Raw genomic sequence first — 22,268 nt, forward strand, 5'->3', positions numbered from 1 at the left:
AGAATGGTGGGAGAGTGGCTGGGGAATGAGGCCTTAGCAAGCAGACCAGTTAGGCCTTGGGTTTTATTCTCATGGCATTGGGGAGCCACTGAAGAGTTTCAGGCAGGGAGGAGTTATGATCTGACATGTTGCGTGCTTTTAAATTTGGTATTTTTTGAATCTTGAAGTGAAAAACTTAGAGAAAAGTTGCAAGTACAACGCAAAAATCTTTTTTTCCCCTTGAACCATTGGAAAGTAAATTGCAAACCTTATGTTCTCAACTCCTTAATGGTGTGTGTTTCTTACAAACAAGGACATTCTCCTACATAACCATAACACAACCGTCAATATCAATCAATAAATTATCATTGAAACATTACTATTTTCTAATGCTCAAGCCCCATTCAAGAATTGCCTGTGTTCTGTAATGTTCTTGGCAGCATTTATTTAGATGTCTTCTTCAGTCTGGAGCAGTTCTTCATTTTTCTTTGACTTTCGTGACCATTACACTTTGGAAGATTGCAGGCCAGTTACAATGTAGAATACCTCCAATATCGACTTGTTTGATCTTTCCTTGTGATTAGATTTAAATTGTCAGTCTTGGACGGGAATTATTGCCCCTGTGATGCTATGGTCTTTTCATTGATCCCTGTCATGGAGCACATGGTTTTTATGTGTCCCATTAGTGAGGATGTACTCTTTGATCACTTGGTTAAGGTGATGTATGCCCACCTTCTACACCTAAAATCACTTCTTTCCCTTGGTAATTAATAAGCATTTTGTGGGGAGCTACTTTGAGACTAGGTAATTATCCCGTTTCTTATCATACTTTAAACTTTCAGTTGATTTGTGTGTGTGTGTTTCTGATTTTCTCTTTTAGTCAGTGGGTTTTAGTGCATACACAAATTGCCCCCGGTTAGGCTGGTAGGACCATCTTCAGGCTGATTTTGTTCCCTTTTGACATGTTACCATCATTCTTTGCTTCTTTCTGGTATAACAAGACCTTCTAGGCTCTTGTACTTTTCTTGCCTCAGCCCTGGAATCGGCCATTTCTCTAATGAGCTCTGGTTACTTTTAGTGGAAAAAATCATATTTAGAATACAGTGTCTTAGCATTAGATATGTTCATTGCTATTGAGGTATCACTATTCCAAGGCCTGAGTGGATAGAGGTAGGGGATATATCTAAGTGTAATCGCACACACACATGCACTTTTTTATATCTAGATTTATTTGTCCATTTGTATATGTTAAAAACAATGAGTTCATACCAGTCCCTCCAATTCAAATCCAACATCATAAAGGTTCATTCTAGTGTTCTTTCTTTCCATATTTGTAGTCTCCTTTCTGACAATGAGAAACAGGCTCCCGTTATCTTTTGTGTAGCTACTTATTTGATTAATCCCCTGTATGTAACCAACGTTGCATAGCTCATGTCATCTTCTTTCCTAAGCAGAGGTAGTCCCCGTCCCACTTGGGCTTTCACACCCTACACTGGGCCACACCCACGCAAGAGCATCCTCTTTTCCACTCTGGGATTCTGGTTCCCCATGCCAGCCCCCTTCTGATATGGCATCCTCTTCACCTTGCTTGGACTGTTAGTTCCCATTCCAGACTCATCTTTGCAGGGACTACTTCATCGTCTTGCTAATGCTTGACATCCTGCTCTAGACCACCATGACTTTGGCTTCCTCCCTCCACCAGCATGGATACCAGGCTTGCTTTGACCCCAAAAATAAGTTTTAGGACTAAGTTTCAGGAAGAGAAAGGGAAAAGGCCAAACTGATAGCTATCTTCAAATGCTCACTCTGTTTCCTGCATGGGAAACAAAAAGACATGCTGAGTCCAGTGCAATAGGAGGGAGATGATAATGGCATAAACTAAGGTGGTAGTAGCGGAGATTTTGATAAGAAAGGTTAAGTGATTTGTCCACAGTTATACAGCTGGTTAAATAGCAGAGCCAGAACTATAACCTGGCACTACCCTTCTCATCTCTTATAAATGTTATTTTTTTTTCTGATAGGTGGGTTTGAAGTCTAGAGGGGTGAGAAAATTTGAAGGCAAGTAATTTTCTTCTACCTAAATCAAGACAAAAAAAGGAATTTTGAGAGTTGCATGCTTTTCTAAATCCCCTCCAAAAAATATATTTAGAATTCACAATAAATTGGAAATTGCAACTTGGAAACACTTTGGAACATGGAGAGTTGCGATGATCTTAGAAAGTTGAAGGTTTTTTTCCTTCTTTCAAGGAATTTAAATAGAATTTTATTTTAGCCACATCAGTATGTTATGCTAAAACTAATTGATGATGATGATAGTAATAATAGCTAACATTTCTTAAGCACTTACCATGTGCCAGGCAGAGTGCTAAGTGCTTGATGTATTATCTCATTTAAGTCTTATACAATACAATGAGATAGGTACTGTTACTTTACTCATTTTACAAATGTGAAAACTGGGACACAGAGAAATAAAGTTACTGGCTCAATATTGCATGGGTAGGAGTTGTCAAAGCAGGACTCCAGAAACTGTGCTAGTAACCGTATTCTAGGAGTTGACAACTGTGTTTAGGGTAACATCTGAAAAGGTGCTTATCAACATGCTTCCATAACTGATACCAATCAGTTAGAGTTTGCACGTGATCAATTCTATTTGCCATTCTTGCTGCAGAACATTACATTATTGGTGATTTGAACTATTCTGTCGCAGTGAACTGACAGTTTTAATGATGTAATTTTAGAGTAAGTTGACCTGCCTTGTTTATCTCTCAGTAAAAAAGAGTGTGAAATGTGTAAAGGAGGCACAATTTCTTCCCTAATTTATGTCAGTGGTTCTCAGTAGCAGTGTGGTGGGGAAGGGGTAAGCGTTTAGGATCAACAGGTGCATTTTCAAAACACACAAACTTCCAGAGGTTCTGCCCTGCCCAGGAGGCACGTACTGTTGCTGCTGAGACGCTGATCTAGAAGCTTTTAATCTAAAGTGAGTAAGAAAGAGGACAGAGAAATACATTCAAAACAAATCTTTACACATTAAAAGACCTTTCACAGACCCTTGCACTAGGAAAATGCTGGACACATTCTGGATGCTCCATAAAGGAGGATATAAAAGGAGCATGTGCATTTGCCAAATGTAGTCCTCATTATCACATGGAGAAATGCAAATGTAGGGCTGTTCTGACACAAATTTCCCAAGGACAGTCCCTCACTACAAGACATAGTTTTTGTCCAATATCAAATTTTTAGTTACAATATTCAAATTAACCTAGTTATGCATATTTAAGATCACACAAATGTGAATGTGTGATCCTTTAATATATATATTAAATAATATATTACTGTAGGAATATCACCTTTTTTCCCACTCTCAGATGCATCTTCAATACTTCTTTTGAGTCATCTAGCACTTTCTTTTCACTGGAAGAGGTTATATATCACAACCAGGAAAAAAGCGCTCCGAGTCTCTGTTTCTGTGTCTCACTTTTGAGTCTCTATGTGATGTGTCCCTACAAATATTATCTCCAACCGCCAGCACTCATTTATATAACATTAGGAGCTCCAAATTTCATTTGTCCCAAGAGATAGATGTTCTTGATCTCCAAGCAATTAGCATGTTGCTTAAAAAAATTATTTGAATAGGTAATATATTCACATGGTTTAAAATTCATCAATTTTAAAACACACGTTTAATGAAAATCTTCTTCCCAACCCCATGTCTTTTCTTGCCAATTCCCACCAGCCACGTTACAAGTGCACACTGTCATTAGTCACTTTTGTAGCCTTCCAGGTTTCTTTATGTATGTACAACGAATACAAATATACTTTATGATTTTCCTTTTTTTACGAATGCACTAATGTGCTGTAAAGATTTCTGCACTTTGCGTTATTAATATAATAATATATCTCGGAGATCATTCCAATTATTGGCCTTTTATAGCTACATGGTATTCCATTGGATTTATCAGAATTTATTGAGTCTGACTCCTACCATGAACATTTATTTGTAATCTTTTGCTACTATAAACAATGCTTCAGTGAATAACCTTGTACATATATTATTTTGTAAATGTACCATTAGATCTGTAGAATGAATACTTAGAACTGAAATTACCGAATCAGAAGCCATTCAATTTTGATATCTCAAAATTGCGCGAGACTAAATGTGCAGTCTTGGGCAATTTAGCTAACTTCTTGTCAACTTAGTTTCTTAGTTTCTAGAACAGAGGAAATAATGTTTTTATAGTGATTTTTGCTATGTGGAAATGTTTAATTTTTAAAAAGTCAGATTTATCTATCTTTTTCTGAAGGATTTTAGTTTTAATTTTAAGCACAAGTTAGAAAGTCCTACGCCACTTCAGGATGACAAAAGAATTGTCTCATGTTTCTTCTGTTAACTTTGGGGTTTTCTTTTATACATTTGAAACTTTGAGCCATTTGGAGTTAATTCGGGTTCCAAATGTGAGGTGTAGATCCAACTAAATTTTTTCCCGGATGACTATCCAGTTGTGCCAAAATTATTTATTGATTAATCATGTTTTCCCCAGTAATTTGCAATGCCACCTTTGAAATATACTCAATTTTTGTTTTCATATGCAGCTATTTTAAGACTTTCTATATGTTCCCTTGTTCTGCATATTAGTTAGGCACCAGAACCATACTGTTTCAATAAAGAAGGGTTTAGAATGTGTTTTATATGTGGTGGGACCTGTTTCCACTCGTTGTTCTTCTTGTTTGTCTATTTGCAGTGGTTTTTAAAAGTAGGCTTTGAAATACTTATATTTAATGATAATCAAACTCTTGAATTGTGAAGTCATTTCCTAGAAATAATTATAGTCACTGCACTGCATAACCGCGTTATGGTCAACCACAGATCGCATATGTGACAATGGTCCCATAACATTAGTACCATGTAGCCTAGGTGTGTAGTAGGCTGTACCATTTAGGATTGGGTAAGTGTACTCTGTGGTGTTTGCACAATGACAGAATTGCCTAATGACGCATTCCTTAGAATGTCTTCCCATCATTAAGGGATGCATGAGTGTACTGTGTTGTCTCTTTAAAAAAAAAAACTAGGGGCCTGCCCGGTGGTGCAGCAGTTAAGTGTGCACGTTCCACATTGGTGGCCCGGGGTTTGCTGGTTCGGATCCTGAGTGCGGACATGGCACCGCTTGGCAAGCCATGCTGTGGTAGGCATCCCACATATAAAGTAGAGGAAGATGGGCACGGGTGTTAGCGCAGGGCCAGTCTTCCTCAGCAGAAAGAGTCGGATTGGCAGCAGTTAGCTCAGGGCTAATCTTCCTAATGAATAAATAAATAAATACATAAATAAATAAACTAATTTCATCAGTAGTCTACCATATATATCCGAAAGTACCATTAATTGAATTTGTTTCAAGCTAGCATTTCTTCAAAATGTTATCATGTTTTTTAGAATGAAGTAATTGAGAAAATGTTCAATAATATTAGAGGCTTTATAAGAAAACAAAAGCAGCTTTATTAGGGATACTATTTTAGGGGGGGAACTCCTAATTTATATACTTGAGCACATACACTATTCCGGTTATATTGATCACAACTTTCTGGAGCTATGCTATACAATATGGTACCCACTAGCACATGTGGCTATTTACATTTAAATTTCAATTAATTAAAAATTTAGTTCCTCAGTTGCACTAGCTATGTTTCGATAGTCACGTGTGGCTGTTGCTACTATTTTGGACATTCCAGAATAGAACATTTCTATCATCACAGCAAGGTCTATTGGCTAGCTCTGTTTTAGAATATGTTGCAATTTTAAGAGCTGTTTTTCATGTATGGTAGTTTGGTTGATTGAGTCAAAGAGAAAAGGTCATATCTGATGGAGATTTTAGCTTTGGTAGTGATTGAGAGGGAAAGGGATGAATGAATGCAAGAAGCGTCAAGAGAATTCACTTGATTAAAGGTATAATTACACAGTACTTCAGCAAAGATAACACCATCACATACTCTATCACCTAAACATTTTTGAGCACACCTCCAAATATATGTACATTTTTAATTTATAAAGTGTCTACTTGTACTACTATACTCATATATTTTATCTATGTTATAAACTCTGCACATAAGTTGAAAACATTGAATGGATTAAACATAAGGTGGTCAAAAGGTACAAACTTCCAGTTATAAAATAAGTCATGGGGATGTAATGTACAGCATGGTGACGATAGTTAATAATATTGTATTGTATATTTGAAAGTTGCTTAGAGAGTAGATCTTAAGAGTTCTCATTACATGAAAAAAGAATTGTAACTGTGTGAAGATGGATGTTAACTAGACTTATTGTAGTGATCATTTTACCCTATATACATATATCGAATCATTATCTTGTACACCTGAAACTAATATAATGTTATATGTCAATTAAAGAAAAAGAGTTAAATATAAATGGAAGTTCCTTTGTGCAGCCCCGAGAGCTGTTCCTATATGCTCTAAAGTTCATGTGTGTCTTTTGGAGTTTTGTAGTATGGTGGGGTTGGATCACAAGTTAGAGAACCTGGGTTCCAGGAAGAAGTTACAAAAAAAGTCACTTAAACCTCAGTGAGCCTTACTTTTTCATGTTAGTAAAATGGGGGAAATAATATTTACCCTACAGGTGTACAGTGAGAATTAAATGAGATAATATGTGAGATACTGTTTGGTTAAGTAGCAAATAAAATAAAAATATTTCATGAGAGAAAAAATTATATAGCCTGTCAAGGTCTATAAAATAAATAAGTTGAGATTTTGGCTTTGAAATAATTTTTAACCTCAGTAAAACCTGATGGTAATATAGCATATTGCTTTTCCAAGCTTGGATTATGTTCTTCAGAAGCAAATACAGGAAATGATCATATCTAAGGAATTAAATGACCTTGTTTTTTTTTTTTTAAGGAGACACATCATTCCCTTTTAAAAAGTTGTATATTAATAGGACTCATGGAAGCTCCTAGAAAGAAATGAATCCTCTTCAGTCCAGTGTATATTGACTGTGCCTCTGTTGTACGGAGGGTTCAAAGCTCACTGCATTTCCTAAAATGGGCGGGACCATTTAGATAATTGGCTTTCTGTTGCCTCCAGTGTTACAGGAAATCATGATCATTCTTGATTTGAGGGATGTTAATGGTGTTGGAGGTGCTGACTTGAAAGGTGATGCATCAACTACATCTGTGGGTGTCTTATGACTCAATTTGTCGTTTTTAGAAAATGCATTGTGTTTTACTGAACAAGTACATTTGGATAATAAAATCGGCAATAGATTTCAGGAAGAGAGGTTCTACTTTTTAAGAAAAGTGTGTATTGTAAAGTATATAAAAAAGGTACTACTTAGTAATCACATGGATGCCTGAGCAGCATTGTATAATCAAGCATCTAATTTCTTCAGACGTATCTTACCTCTCTCACAAATCAGAAAATAATATAATTTTATTGTTAAGAGCCCTCTTATCTCTCCCCTGCAATTTAATTAATACTTGTTAAGAAGAGGTAGCTGTCAGATTAGAATTGAATTTTTGAATTTTCTATTGTCTTCTGATGAAGTGGCAATCTAAATCTTTTTATTTAGGTATATTATTTTCAAGAACTTTGCAAAATGATAATTTCCCAGCTTTTCTGATTATGAGGAGAAATTTTTAGCATTTGAATAAATAGATTGAATGGTTGATTTTTTTTTCCATAAAAGGAATTAAAAGAGAAGCCATTTAAAAAAGAAAACAATGAAGATTTTTTAAGTAAGCTCTATTATCCTCAAATTGTATTGTTTTGATCATAAATTTTGGTGATTTATGCCATTAGGGTTAGGTACAAGCACATTTTGAGTTTCTGTGGTATTTAAAAGTGTAAAGAAACAATCCTTGGATAGGCAGTAGGGAGACAGGCTAGTTCATTGCTAATATTTCCCTTTTCTAAAATCATTCATTCATTCTACAGATAGTTACCAAATTCCCACATAGTGTAAGCCCTCAGGATATAGTGGTCAAAAGACAGAAACATGGTCCCTCAAGGTAGAACTTACATTCCAACAGGAATTACATAGACAAATGAATAAAATAATTCTTAGTTCTGTTGAATGTTAAGGAAATGAACAGTAGACTGATAGAGAGAATAGCAAAAAGAACCTAATTTGTACATAAATGCTATTCTGAGAAGGATTATCTGAGGAACTGATATTTAAGCTGAAATTAAAAAAAAGAGAACCAGCTAGAAGATTTTAAATAGAATAATTTTTCAGATACCCCACCATTTATTTGTCGTCTTTGATATCTCTCAATAAAGTTTAAAAATGTTTTTTCCAAGAAGGTCTTCTACGTCTTTTGGTAAATTTATTCCTAAGTACCTTATTTTTTGGTTTGTATTTATCGTAAGTTGTATATTTAAAAATTTTATTTCCTAACTTTTCTTTCATTGGAGAATAGAAATGTAATTTACTTTAGCATATTTATCTTATATCCAGGAATCTTCTAAATTATTTTTAATTTTAATCATTTGTTTGTAGGTTCTTTAGGATTTACTATGTAGAAAATCTAGTCTTGGTTGCACATTGATAGTTTCCTCTCATTTATTCAGTCATTATATTTTATATTTCTTTTGTCATTTCTTATTGAGCTGGCTAAAAAATGTGTTATAATGTTATTAGTGACGAGACATCCTTATGTTTTTCCTAATTCTAAAGTAAATGCTTTCAAGACTTTTTCCAATGGTAATGTTGTTTGCTATAATTTTTTCTGTATAGTTTTATCAGGTTAAGGCAATTCTTATCTACTCTTGGGTGATGAAAGGTTGATTCGTAAGTGGGTGTTGAATTTTGTTGAATGGTTTTCTGTATCTACTCATATAATTGTATGCTTTTTCTCCATTAGGCACTTAATGTGGTGATTTACACTAGGATATTTTCTCGTTTTAATCATCCTTGGATACCTGGGATAAATTCAACTTGGCCATTGATGGGTTTGGCTTGCTTAGTTTTTTAGGACTTTTGTATCTGTATTTCTGAATGATAATGATTTATCATCATGTTGTGCGCTGCAAACATACACAATTCTATTTGTCAATTATACCTCAGTAAAGCTAGGTGAAAAAGAATTATTTGTAATTACCATTGCTTGTACCAGAAATGTCAGGTTTTGTGTCAAGGGTCATGCTAGCCTCATAAATTTCTACACACTAGAGTAATTTGTGTGAGATTGCCATTACTTGTTAATGAAGGGAAAAAACTCTGCCAGTAATGCATTAGGAGCAGACCTTCGTAAGCTGTTTAGATGTTAGGGGCTCAGTCATGATATTGGAGAAACTCTAAATTTTAATTGTGCTGACCGCATGACCTTACTGCTGTGCTTGTAAATAGAGGGTCAGGGGGTGAGGAAAAGGGATGCTTCCTTGCCACTGGTCCTAGATTATAGCATAAGGGGTACGTGATGGAGGATGGATGACTTAGTAGTCAGCAAAGGTGATTCTTTCTTAGAGAAGTCAGTGAAATTCCCCCTAGACTTTCGCAGTGAGAGATCACAGTCATTGAAAAAAGTTTGAATAGTGTTTTCTTATACCATCTTGGCAGCTATTCCTGGAGAAAGAGACTGTGGGGAAGCTGCTTTCTCAATCTGTAATTTTAACAAATGATACTTTGACAAAACTGTTGATAATCATGGCAATTAACTCCCCTAGAATTATCATGCCAAAGTACATTAATTATATATTAAAGATATAGTTCAGCAGTTGAGCAGCTTTGCTTCTAACACATATTTTAATGTAGTGTGTAGTTCAAACATTTTCACCAAAAGAGTTTACTTTTTTGACATAGGAGAGTTGAACATATACTCCAGTAGTCTGAGAGAGACCCACCAATGGCCAATGTAAGCTCAAAAATTTTTTAAGGTCTCCTATTTTTGAAGTTGCATGTGAATATCACTACTCCATAGTGTATTTGTGTTTATGTTAACCTAAAAATATTTTTATGTGACCTTTGAAAAATACTTATAACAAGGTTATGCCATGTTTATTCATGATATAGGTAGTCCCCTGGGCCACTACTGAGTATTAACGTGGCTAGAGGAATCCCAATTTGAGAAATGCACATTAAGGCATTCCATATTGGTCTCATCGTGAAGTAGTATCAGAACTGAGAGGACTTTCTGATGTTAAGTGAAGATTTTCTTCTGTGAAATCAGCATGCCAAAAACTGAATGAGGAAAGAAGGATAGCATTCCACATGGGGGTGTTGTGCCTGGCGTGGTACTTGGGCCATAGTGAGTGCTCAACAAATAGTTGTTGAAGGAACTAATCTATTTTCTAAAGCTAATCGCTAACCTCCGATAAATGAGAAAAACTGCAAGTCTAAGATAATGTTTGGAAATATAGTGGGGCTTCTTAAGTTAGCAGAAGGTTGTTTTAGTTCTTAGGAAATATACTCTAAAGTACCTTCAGAGTCAGGGGAAAAGTGTCCATTTGCATTTTTTTGTTTTATGGTTTTATCATTCTGTAATTAGCAAGATACTGTTATTCCTTGGATGAGAGTGGAATAATTTATTGACATGACATGCAAACCAATTCCTTAAAATGGAGGTCATTTCTGGACTTTTTTGGCCTCTCTCATCTGATTTGGAGAAGGGCCTGATGGAATGGCCTTACAGAGATTTTTTGGCTTGGCCACATTGTCCAGTCCAGCTGCCAACACTCTTAGGCTTGTTGGGACTTTTGGGGAGCTTTCTGAGCTATTAATAAACTGTCTCTCTCTCTCTTTTTTTTTGAGGAAGATTAGCCCTGAGCTAACATCTGCCACCAATCCTCCTGTTTTTGCTGAGGAAGACTGGCCCTGAGCTAACATCCGTGCCCATCTTCCTCTACTTTATAGGTGGGATGCCTGCCACAGCATGACTTGACAAACAGTGTGTAGGTCTGCACCCAGGATCCGTACTGGTGAACCCCAGGCTGCCGAAGCAGAACACGCGAACTTAACCACTGTGTCACCAGGCCGGCCCCTAAACTGTCTCTTTGTTTCCCCTGTGGCTGTTACTCCTTTTTTGTGCAGGTCCTCAATAAGGGTTTGGTGAAGATTCCCTAACGTGGTTCAAGTGAGCCAGTAGGCAGATTCAGTCAGCACATTTCTGAGACCCTAACAGTAACCCTTTCATAATCACTTTAGAGGCTACTCTCACCCTAACGTGTGCTAAATGCTTAAGTCCCAGGCACTTTGCTAACACACTGTTCAAAATGATCCTATGAAGTAGATACTTCTTTCTCTTCATTTTACAGATGAGGAAACCACAGCCTATCAGAGAACTGAACTTGTCTGAGGTCACACAGCAGGATTCACACCCATCGGACTTCAGAGCCAAGGTTCTAGCTCACTGACCTGTCAGTGTATGTGATTAGAAATTCTTATAGTTTAGAAAAAGAGGAGAGGGGCCGGCCCCGTGGCCGAGTGGTTAAGTTTGCATGCTCTGTTTTGGCGGCCCAGGGTTTCGCCGGTTCGAATCCTGGGCGCGGACATGGCACCGCTCGTCAGGCCATGTTGAGGCAGCGTCCCACATGCCACACCTAGAAGCACCCACAACTAAAATATACAACTATCTACTTGGGAGATTTGGGGAGAAAAAGTAGAAAAAAAAAAGAAGATTGGCAACAGTTGTTAGCTCAGGTGCCAATCTTTAAAAAAAAAAAAAAAAACGGAGAGGAGGAGCCAGAAACAACTTATTAATACCCTAAAGCAACTGAGAAAGATGAAATGTTACTTCTTCAAAGTGGAGCTGCCTGAGTAGACGATATATGTGGAATCTAGTCTTGATCTAGAGCTAAAAGCATCTGTCATTAGGAAACAGGAAATGTGTCCCTGAGGCAGGTAGCGTACTCTCCTTTGTAACAGGCACGCGTCTCGTTCCCCACATGCAACAGAGCACTGAATGTGCTGAAATGTCCTGGAAATAAGGATATTAAGTATTCACTTAATTTCATCAAGTGAATATTTAGTGCAATAAAGATATTTGTTGGATATAAAGATACATTTCCTTTTTTCGGGGAATTTTTGAATCTAGATATTCTGGATTTCTTAGAATTTAGCTTGGAAGGTACTTCTGTCTTTATGAAAAGGGAGAAAACTCACTGCTGGATTCCAAGGCAGCTGTTAAGGTGAAATAAGAAGGAATGCCCAGTGCAGTGTGGATCTGAAGACCGTTCTAGGTCATAAACTCCTTGTGGCAGGGAGCTTCCCTCTTGTGTGCACCCCTGTGCCCTCTTGTGTGCACCCCTGTGCCCTGGTCATGTGCCTGGGCCAATGCCTGGCATGGAGTGAGCACTTAACACTGAAGATTTTTTGAGTAAACATTTACTTTTATACTCAATTTATTTGCTCTTCCATCTTACTGACGGTAATAAGGAACTGCATTTTGGAGGAGAATAGAGGATTAAGGAGCCTGAATAAATAAAATTAAAAGTTTGGGGGCGGGCAACGTGAAACACAACTTAGATTGAGTTTGCCAAACAATTCAGGAGAAGAAAAACATAAGTGAGAGCTGACCTAAGGATGTTGGAAGTGTACTGTTACGGGGACCCACATCATGAACAAATTTTACTTTTGTTCACGTTACCGAAAACTTCGGCCAGCTAGACTTTGGGGGCAGAAAGCTACCTTTAAGAGTTATGGAGAAAGTTGAAGGAGGTGCCATATGTGACATCCAGTGCGGGACCTGATTGTCGCAGGTGCTCAGAAGTGTTGGGTTAGCAGGCAGATATTAAGAATCTTCTCTGTGTGACATTCATACGGGAACGTAGCTCTCTTTCCTAACTCTGCCCCTCACCATAACTTCAGTCCACTTCTTGTGAATTCCCTACTTTTTCTTACTATCAGGCCATCCTTGATAGTGTTAGAGACAAAGAAAACAAAGATGATTAAAAGGCTTTCAACAAGAATGTAAAGGAGACCAGGGCTGTTCTGTCATGTCTTTAATAAAAAGGTGATTTCACTCATCTAACTAGATAAATGCCCCCCGTTTTTTGTGCCTGTCCCTCCAAAAGCTAATTACTGGCTCTCATAGTCCTTGCCAAGTCTAGAGTGATTCTAAAGTAATTCCTAAATTGCTGCACTTTCCTGCCAGAAAGTCCAAATAAGCTCGCAAAATCCATTTGTAGGAGGACATTGAATAGCCAAGCATATTCAGTGGAATAATTATTATTTCTATTAGTCAATTTGAAAGTTCTTGCCTCTGTAATGGAAATGTATTGGGAGAAATAGCATCAATAGATCAAACTCAAATCTTAAGAGCAAAAGGCCTACCCAGTCATCTTTAAGCACACTTTAATCTCTAAGAAGAAAAACCTGATTGTTCCGACTGTTTTGTGTTGGATCAAGTAAGTGTATGCATTCTGGATACATCGTCTTTACCTCTTATATAGTTCATAAGTATAAAGGTAGTCCTATTTTATAGAATTTGTCTCCACATTTTGTTTACTATAAAATATTTTTGGAGATTTATATTTTAACAATATATTTTTAATGCTTTTAATATTTTATTTGCTACCCTAACTTTGTGAGAATGTAATTCACCTCTGTAACATTTTATTTATAAATAAATAGATATTTATGATATAATTTCCAAGATCACATTTTGTCATAAAGAAAAAATTATCTTTAGTATAGGATTCTAAAATGTACTACCATTACATCTTTTTTATAAATTTTATAAAATACTATTTTAATTTTCTATGAAAAAAATTGTTTTTTTCTTTTCATATTTTAGTTAATCGTTTGGTTAAAAAGAGCTAATAAATAAACCATAAATTTAAGGCTTTTCTCTAATAGTAGGTCTATTTCTGATGATTATACTTATGTGAAAATATGTTCTTACAAATTTAAATTTGCAAAAGAAATAGAAAATTCGGGGCCGGCCCGGTGGCGTAGCGCTTAAGTGTGCACATTTTGTTTTGGTGGCCCAGGCTTCGCCAGTTTGGATCCCGGGTGCAGACATGGCACCACTTGTGAAGCCATGCTGTGGCAGGCGTCCCACATATAAAGTAGAGGAAGATGGGCATGGATGTTAGCTCAGGGCCAGTCTTCCTCAGCGGAAAGAGTCGGATTGGCAGCAGTTAGCTCAGGGCTAATCTTCCTCAAAAAAAAGAAAAGAAAATTAAAATCTGTAATGGTCTATTTTATGAAAAATTATTAGAATACTATAGGGTTTCTGGATTGATTTCATCTGAAGTCAGCTTTGAGGGTATAAGGAAGAAAACCTCCAGTGTGACGAAGTGGGTTTGAGCGATTGAGTGCAGCTGTGATTGCATTAGCAGACATGTACTTCAAAAATTGAATAACTGTTAAAAATAGTGTAATGGTCTCCTGTTGTAAAAATGGCCCAAGGCCTCTGCCAGTAGAATGTAGGTTTTGTTTTCTAGCAATAATGAATGATCTGCATGGATTTATCCAAATTGTTTTATCCACTTTTCCACGTGACTTGTGACAAATATTCACAACGTGATGACCAGAGTTCAGAGCTGTAGATGGTGGTCGTGAAACCCAGCACATCTGTTCTTGGCCCTTTTAACCATCAGACCATTCTCTAGATAACCCGGAACTGAATCAAAAAAGCAAAGAAGCCCAACCTGACGAGTAAAGGAGGGATCTCCCTTCAGCTGAGTGTAGGATTCCTCCACGTCAGTGGGATGTGACGTGAACCGCGTGCATCTTTTATTCTTCAGTTTGACACTCTCCTCTAAGAATGTACTTTTCATGAATGAGAGATAGTGAAGTATTGTAATTCAATATTACTTTGACATTCACTATGTTGATGTTCATGTGGACTTACTATTTTTAGCATGATCATTTTTTAAAATTTTGCTTCATTGTTATTTCCTTTAATTTTTTCCTCTGTGACTTTGTCGCTTCTCAGGGAGCAGCACATTTCTTTTTTCCACGTGATAAGAATCGTAGAATTTTTAGTGAAACATGTGACAAGCTTACCAAAGTTTGATTGTGTCCTCCTCTCAGGAAAAATAGTTTTTAACAAAAAACAATGAAGAGTTTATCCTAGCTTCTTTCTAGAACAAAGGAAAACTCCAAAATATAAGAATCCTGTTTTTTGTAAGCTTTACTTAGCCCCAAGTGCCTCAGGAAAGTATGTGCTCATTAGATTGTTTGTATTTCTCACAACATCTACCACGTGCTTTGCCCGTAGTACGCAAGAAATAAACCTCTCTTAACTAACTGAGTAAAGTCTGTCATCTTTTTAGTGTGTAACTCCCACAAGGGGTTTTCTTAATGAGTATAGACTGCTTCTGAATTCTCTAATATTGCCCCCCGTTTCTTTGGGCTTGTTATAGAAAAATTTTCAGTTATTTTTCACATCGAATTTCCTATAGCTCAATCTCTATACATAGGAAGTTTCCTGAATTTGTCTGCACTTCTCACTGTGGCTTGATTCTGCCATAGGTACACTAAACCGAAAGCTTCCATTTAATCAAATGTGAATGACATTTGAATGACTTAGAACCAGTAAAATGTTTCACAGTTTCCAGAGAACCCTGAAAGCGTAGCACTACAAACAAAATTGATTGTATCAAAAGAGGGCACAGGCAACAACTAAAACCAAATTTGTGCGTTTTAATGAGTTGGATTAGGTATTTATTTTATAGGAACAAGTGTTCTAACAATTTTCAAATGAGCCACCTTACTGTTTTTCGTTCTAGAAGAATTCTAAGACAATTTAAACATTATTAAAATATCAAGATAAAAACCTTGATAATGAAGAGAACTCTCCCAAAAGATCAGAACTGTGCATTAGTTGCTCTGAGATGTAAAGTGCTTCTCTGGGTAGTTTCCTTACAGTTTTACTTGTCTTCTCCAGACATATACCTCTAAGTTGTTATTATTTAAAATACTCATCTGTGCTTGCATGCCATTGGTGTGTCCATGTCACCTCCCGACTTGCCCAAACCACCCAAATTACTGTAGCAAAGTCTCTCTGGAATTTTCAGAGTTTTAGTGCAATCTGGATTCCTATTGACCTCCAAAACTTATTTGATGTCCCCTATGCAAGTGAGTAGTTTTGAATGTTTGCATAGCAGAGTACCTCACCCTGCAGGACCATTTGGGACAATGAATGTCTGTATTATTACTGTTGCCTCAGCCCTTCATCTCCTGTATCTCCATCCCCGACCTGTTCTTCCCATTAACCTGATGATCAATACAGACTTTTCTCCCTGTGCCCACATGTAGTCAATTGTCAAAGCCTACTGATTCTGCCTCCCAGCATTTTAGTCTCTTCCTCTCAGTACCCCTGACATCAGGGATTTAATTGTTACTACTACCCCCAGTCTTCTTCCTCAAGCTCCTTCAGCAATTCTGTTGTCTTCTATTAAAATCCAAACACCTCCAGGGAAACTCCTTTAGGATGTGGCAACTGCCTACCTCTCTCTCCTCATCTTTTGCTATTCCCCAACTCACATTCCAGGTACCAACTTCAATGAACCACCTGCAGTTCTTCAGAAAATTTGAAGTACACATGCTTCTGGGACTGTACACCTGCTGTTTGCTTTATATGAAATGGCCTTGACATTTTTTTTTTAATCCACTTGCTTTTTATTTCTCCCCTTGGGCATGAGTCCTTGAGGGCAAAGTCTATTTCTTCACCATCCATCTTCATTCCTAACAGACTGGATGGATACTGAGTGAATGCTGCTGGATAAGCAAGTGAGTGTGAATGAACAAAATCTTCCTTATCACTTTTCATGGTTGTCTCCTTAGTCCCAGTTCAGGTTAACTGGTTTCCTTCCTTCTTGTCCTCCTTTGTTTCTCTTTTAACCATCTTTACATACCTCTGACTCAGGAATCTATCTGAAGGACACCTCTGCGTCAGAAACCTCCAATGGCTTACCATTTCCTGCAGAATCCATTTCATGTTCAATATCATTTACGCCCTCTAGTGGTCAGTCTGAATCAGCCTATCCAGCTGCATTCCCGTGTTTCTCCTTGCCCACTTCCAAACTCCAAACCTACCTCTTACCCATTCTTTTGTCACCCTCTGTAGCGTGCCATGTCTGTGGTTTTGTTTATGCCATACACTCATCCAGCTGTTTCCTTGCCCCAGTCACTGCCTAATGAATTAACAGTCAAAATGTTCTCTACTTCAGTCAGATTTAATCCTCCATTCTGTATCTTTCTATACCACTTTAGTTTCTTCCTCCATTATGGCATATATCACACTCTGCTTTGTAGTACAGCTTTTCTTTTTTGTTTTATTTTTGCATATCTGTATTCTAATAGATTATAAACTCCCAGAGGGAAGAGCTGAATCAATTCAACCCTGAAAGCCACAGCCAAGCTATGCTGGTGCTGTTCAGTGAGTCCAGAAAGTGCATGTGCTTTAACTTCGGCAGACCTTGGTTTGAATCTTTATTTTGCCGCAAACAACTATGATCTCTTTCATTTCCTTTTCTCAGTTTTCCAGCTTGTAAAATGAAGATAATAATACCTAATTTGCAACATTATTATGCAGATTAAATGAAATAATTTATGTAAAGTATATAGCTTAATGCAATGGCCCATGGCAGAAATGCAATAAATGGTCATTATTATTGCTGCTGTTACTGGTACTATAGTAGGTACTCAGTACTGGAAAAGGATATTGTTTGGTTTGCCTGAGCTCTTAGTATTAATGGGTTTCATTTAATTGTGTGGCTAATTTCTAGCTGAATATAACTGAAGCTAGAAATTACTCATTAGCCTTGCTGTTAAATATCTTTTTTTTTGGTTCTTTTTACTATCTCACAATCTTTTATTACTCATTCTGGTATTACAACATCTTCCTGGCAAAAAGAGTTGCTTGCTTTTTCAGTTTTTCCGCCAACAGAGGGCCAGATCACTTCCAGTATTTGTGAAAAGAATTATTCAACCTTCAATCCTTTTTAACTCAACCTTTTCCATGCTATTTTGTGTGAGAATTAGGTGTTTGTGCTTATTATCAATTAGAGTTTCTTAGAATTGAAATTATGGGAAGATGATTCAGTGTGGGGAAATACCTAATGTCTCTTTTCTCCTTTTCCAACTAAAATAATGATGAAATCATCAAAGAAAGAAAAAAATACCCAGATATAGCAACAAAAAAATGAAAAGAATTGATCATATATACTTAAAGCATATGCATCATTTTCCACACTGGTGAGAATAGATTAAGAAGTCGCACTAGAAATTGACCTAAGACCTGGCCCTGGCAGAGGAATGGCATATTTCCAGAGACCACGATACTGGAAGAGGAGAGGAAATCAGCTTCAGTTTCACCAGCCGATGATGATGATGATGATGGTGATGATGGTGGTGGTGGTGGTAATAGATAATATTTAGTAGGCAAATTGTCAGGCACTGTGTAAATCAATTAATGTTCGTTATCTCATCCAATTTTCATAAAATCCCTGTGGATTAGGTGTTGTTATTTTTATGTTCATTTTACAGATGAAGAAACTATGGTTTCAACGCAGTCTTTTGCAATGTCACATAACTTATGAAAGACAGAAGTGGGAGTTAAACTGAGGCCAGTTTAACCTGTTGTCAGCGTTCTTAATCCAATGCTCTGCTCCTGAGGCTGCAGACCTTCTTTCTGTAGGTGAGAGTGAGGCCAGGAACAGCTCAGGACCTCTTCTCTAGGCATGCAGTAGCTCTTGGTCAGAGCAGGAGCACCAACCAGCCTGACCACGCCTCCACGGGCTTTTATGAGGGGGAGCTGCAGATTGACAAAGGGAAAATTATTTGTAAATCCTTTAAGGCAGTGACACCATTTTAAGCTCCATCAGGAGGAGGAGGAAGATAGACTATATGATTTAGATACTATGTTTCCTGAAGTCAGTTTCAGTAGAGCACTCTGCCAGTAATTCCACTCCAGTGCATAGGAATTTTAGATGCAAAACCTAAGCTGAGGAGAGTAACAGTGTGGTTACAGTAGGTGTAAGTACCTCCTAGATCCTAGATGTGAGAGAAACATTTTGCTAATAATCTCCATCTGGCTATGAAAATGGCAAGATTCCATCCAACAACCCAGAGGAAGGAGTTCTCTAACCAGCCTTTGGGCTTTTTCCAGCAGGCCCAGATCCTGTTTGAACTTGGCCTTTCAGCAATTTTACTCTTAGCTTACCCCCTAGCATCCACAGCCCACCATTAGACATCCCATTAACATGCTATTACACAAATTCTCTAAGGTTTAGCAAAGTAATTACCCCAAGGAGTGAACAAACCCATAAAGTAATAAATGACCTCACTGAGATAGTTTACAAACAAAACAAGAAGTGAAAATATAAAACACACACCCACACCCATGCTAAACATGAAAGTCAACCTTACTACTGAAATTGATCTCCTATAGGTAATAAAAGCATTAGGTAATACCAAATGTCTATTCTTAGGGAAATAAAATAAAATATGGCTGCAATGAAATAAGGACAGAGAAGTGAAACTCTATAGCAAAAACAATAATCTACACAAATGTTAGAAGCAAATAACATATGTCATTGATTCTAAGACATACATTGTCACATTTTAACATCTCTGAAATGAGAACTTGTTAAATGATAGCCTCTGTCAAATACTTTTACTTAAGCAACAGTGGTAATGTATAATGTCCCTTTTATAACATGAGAGAGAGAGTATCTTTCTCCTGGAATCTTCCTGGCTTTGGATCTCATTCAATAAAATCCAGGAACCTTACCAAGGACTGCGTGGCTCCATAAGACCTGATCACCCACTGCTTCTCTAGCCTCATCTCCTAGGACCTTCCCTCTTTTGTACTCTGCTGCATGCTACAGCCATTCTGGCCTCCTTATTCTCCTTGGACCACCCAGGCCTACTTCCTCCTCTAGGCCATTGACCCTGTTGTTTCCTCTGTGGGGAATGCTTTTCCTACTGAGAACCCCATGGTTCACTCTCATGTTGATTTCAGATATTTATTGAAATGACACTTTCTTATCTGGGCTTTCCCCTGTCATCTTATTTAAAATTGTGTCATCCTGACATTCCTATCTACCTTTGTGCTTCGTTTTTCTTTTTAGCATTTATTATCAACTGACAGTTCATATTTCATTCATCTTCCTTATGGTTTCTCTCCCCAATAGGAGTATAAGCTCTGGTAAAAGCAAGAATTTGTGTCTCTTATCTTCACTACTGAATCTCCAAGTCCTAGAAGAATGCCTAGTATAGAACGCTTAATAAATATATGCTGAATATATGAATAAATATAAGTGTATATAAAATGGGTATAAATATTTATATGAATATAAATATGACAAATACAAAACAAAAACTTGATGAATTACATACTCAACGGTTGGTGGGTGAGCTGGGGAGGAGTTGTAAATATCACACTAAGCCTGTCTAATGGAGCAGGGACTAGGTGTCAGGTGTCTTGAGATATAAACCTTCCTCTGTTACCAGTTGAGTGAAATTTGGCAAATTAATCCCCTGGGCCTCCAGGGCGGGCTACATGATCTGTAGGTATGTTATGTCAGTTAATTGAGCATTCTGCTATAAACAATTGAAAAATGATGACCATAAATAGGAAGCTAAAGTGAACGAAGCTACATCTTGTAACATAAATGTTATCACCACAAACAATAGTGGTAATGAGAGTATTACTGCAAAGTCATTTTGGGATGACTTGTAGTTCGATTTCCTTTGTTTTATAAATAGTGAAATTGAAGCCCAGGGTTTGAGAGACTTAGCCAAGATCAAGTGCTAATTGGTGGCAGACCTCAGAACTCGACTCAACATCTGTAACTGGATCCAGTGTTCTTTTTACTCTAACTAGTTAGTACACATGGTAAATACTGGTGATTTTCAAAAAAAAAAAAAAGAATTCTTCTTAAGCTGTTTGGATATAATGTTCAGGTTGGATATGATGAATTCGCTTAGTGGCAAGAATACATGAGCAATTTTCTCTTTGTGATCTAATTCAGCTTACAGAAGAAATTGGAAAACTTGAAGATAAAGTGGAATGTGCTAATAATGCCCTGAAAGCAGATTGGGAAAGATGGAAACAAAATATGCAAAATGATATCAAGTCAGCATTTACAGATATGGCTGAGGAGAATATCCACTATTATGAGCAGGTAATTAGTGATATTTGATATTGCTTCATTTAAAAAAAGTTATCTTCTCTTTTACTTTCTATCTGTCCCGTGTTGAAAGAGTCTATTAAGGAACCAAGTGTCACATTCAGAAGTCCCTCTGGTGGCTCGGTGCCCGTGGAGTTGCCACTTAGTAGAGTAATGCTAAAACCATCCACTGAAGCCGGTGCGTTCATGTGGAGGGAGGATGGTGAGGTTTCCTTCTTAGACAGTGTGCGCCAAGTGCCTCCTTTAAGCTGAGCCTCACGTGAGAGAGAATTATGCTATGTTTTGTTTTTTCTGTTTTCCCCTTAGTTTCTTATTTTGCAAAGATTTGAATTCTTCGAAAGCACTTGGTAATTCTTCCCAATGAGTCCCCTATCTTATTTCCTTTTCCTCTCCCTTTCTTATATTATAAAGGGTTTGCAAAGTGAGGAAAGAAACAGGTTTGAGAGAGCAGAAGATCTCTTCAGGGCTTGCACCCCGTGTCCCTGCCATCCCCACCTTGCCTTCTGTAGCTATTCCAAAAATCAACAAAGCAGCATGCCATTCTATTTTTTTTTTTTAAGTTCAGTTTGGTTTAATGTTTAGTTCAGTTTTTTTTTTTTTTAGTTCAGGAAAGAGCTTAGTCATCATTTTGCTTTTCAAATTATTATTATTTTTTTAAACAACTGCCAGTTCCTCAAGGTAGTTACTATTTTAAATGAGTTTTATGTCATCACTTTCTTCATCCAGCATTTTCTAAACATTTTCTAGAAGATGTATTTTAAACATATATCTTTAACCTTGTTTCTGGCTGAATTAACGTGTGAAATTGGTACATTAGGAAAATTATTTTATGCTTATAGTCTATAAGGCTTATCAGTTTAAAGGTGCGTTAAAGTGGTGTATATTTTGAAAGATTGTCTAACTGATATTGATATTTTCATTCAGCAAGAGTTACTTGATTCCCTGCTACCACCAGACAGTGTGCTGGGCCCTGGAGAGACCTCAGTCCTCAAGACAAACGCAGCCCCTTTCTCAAGTAGTTAGAGTCAGTGAGAGAAACAGTCAGTTAAAACAAAAGATTATAGTAAAGTATAGTAAGTTCCAGGATAGAAAGACATTGCAGGGGCATCTAACCTAATCTAGAAGGAATGAGGAAGCTTCTTCAGAGGATATGTTTAAGCTGAGATCTGAATGATGAATAGGAGGTAGCCAGTTAAAGATGT

At 37.2% G+C, this 22,268-nt stretch overlaps 1 protein-coding gene across 1 annotated transcript in view; it reads left to right on the forward strand.

Moving 5' to 3' along the window:
* SNX7 (sorting nexin 7) overlaps positions 1-22,268 on the forward strand; it is a 96,166-nt gene that overhangs the window by 51,168 nt on the left and 22,730 nt on the right. The window contains exon 8 of the mRNA XM_046645802.1: positions 20,908-21,060. Within this exon, the coding sequence (XP_046501758.1) occupies positions 20,908-21,060 (153 nt within the window). The remainder of the gene's footprint in view (positions 1-20,907; positions 21,061-22,268) is intronic.

The sequence above is a fragment of the Equus quagga genome, chromosome 18, assembly GCF_021613505.1.
Source record: "Equus quagga isolate Etosha38 chromosome 18, UCLA_HA_Equagga_1.0, whole genome shotgun sequence".
Classification (NCBI taxonomy): domain Eukaryota; kingdom Metazoa; phylum Chordata; class Mammalia; order Perissodactyla; family Equidae; genus Equus; species Equus quagga.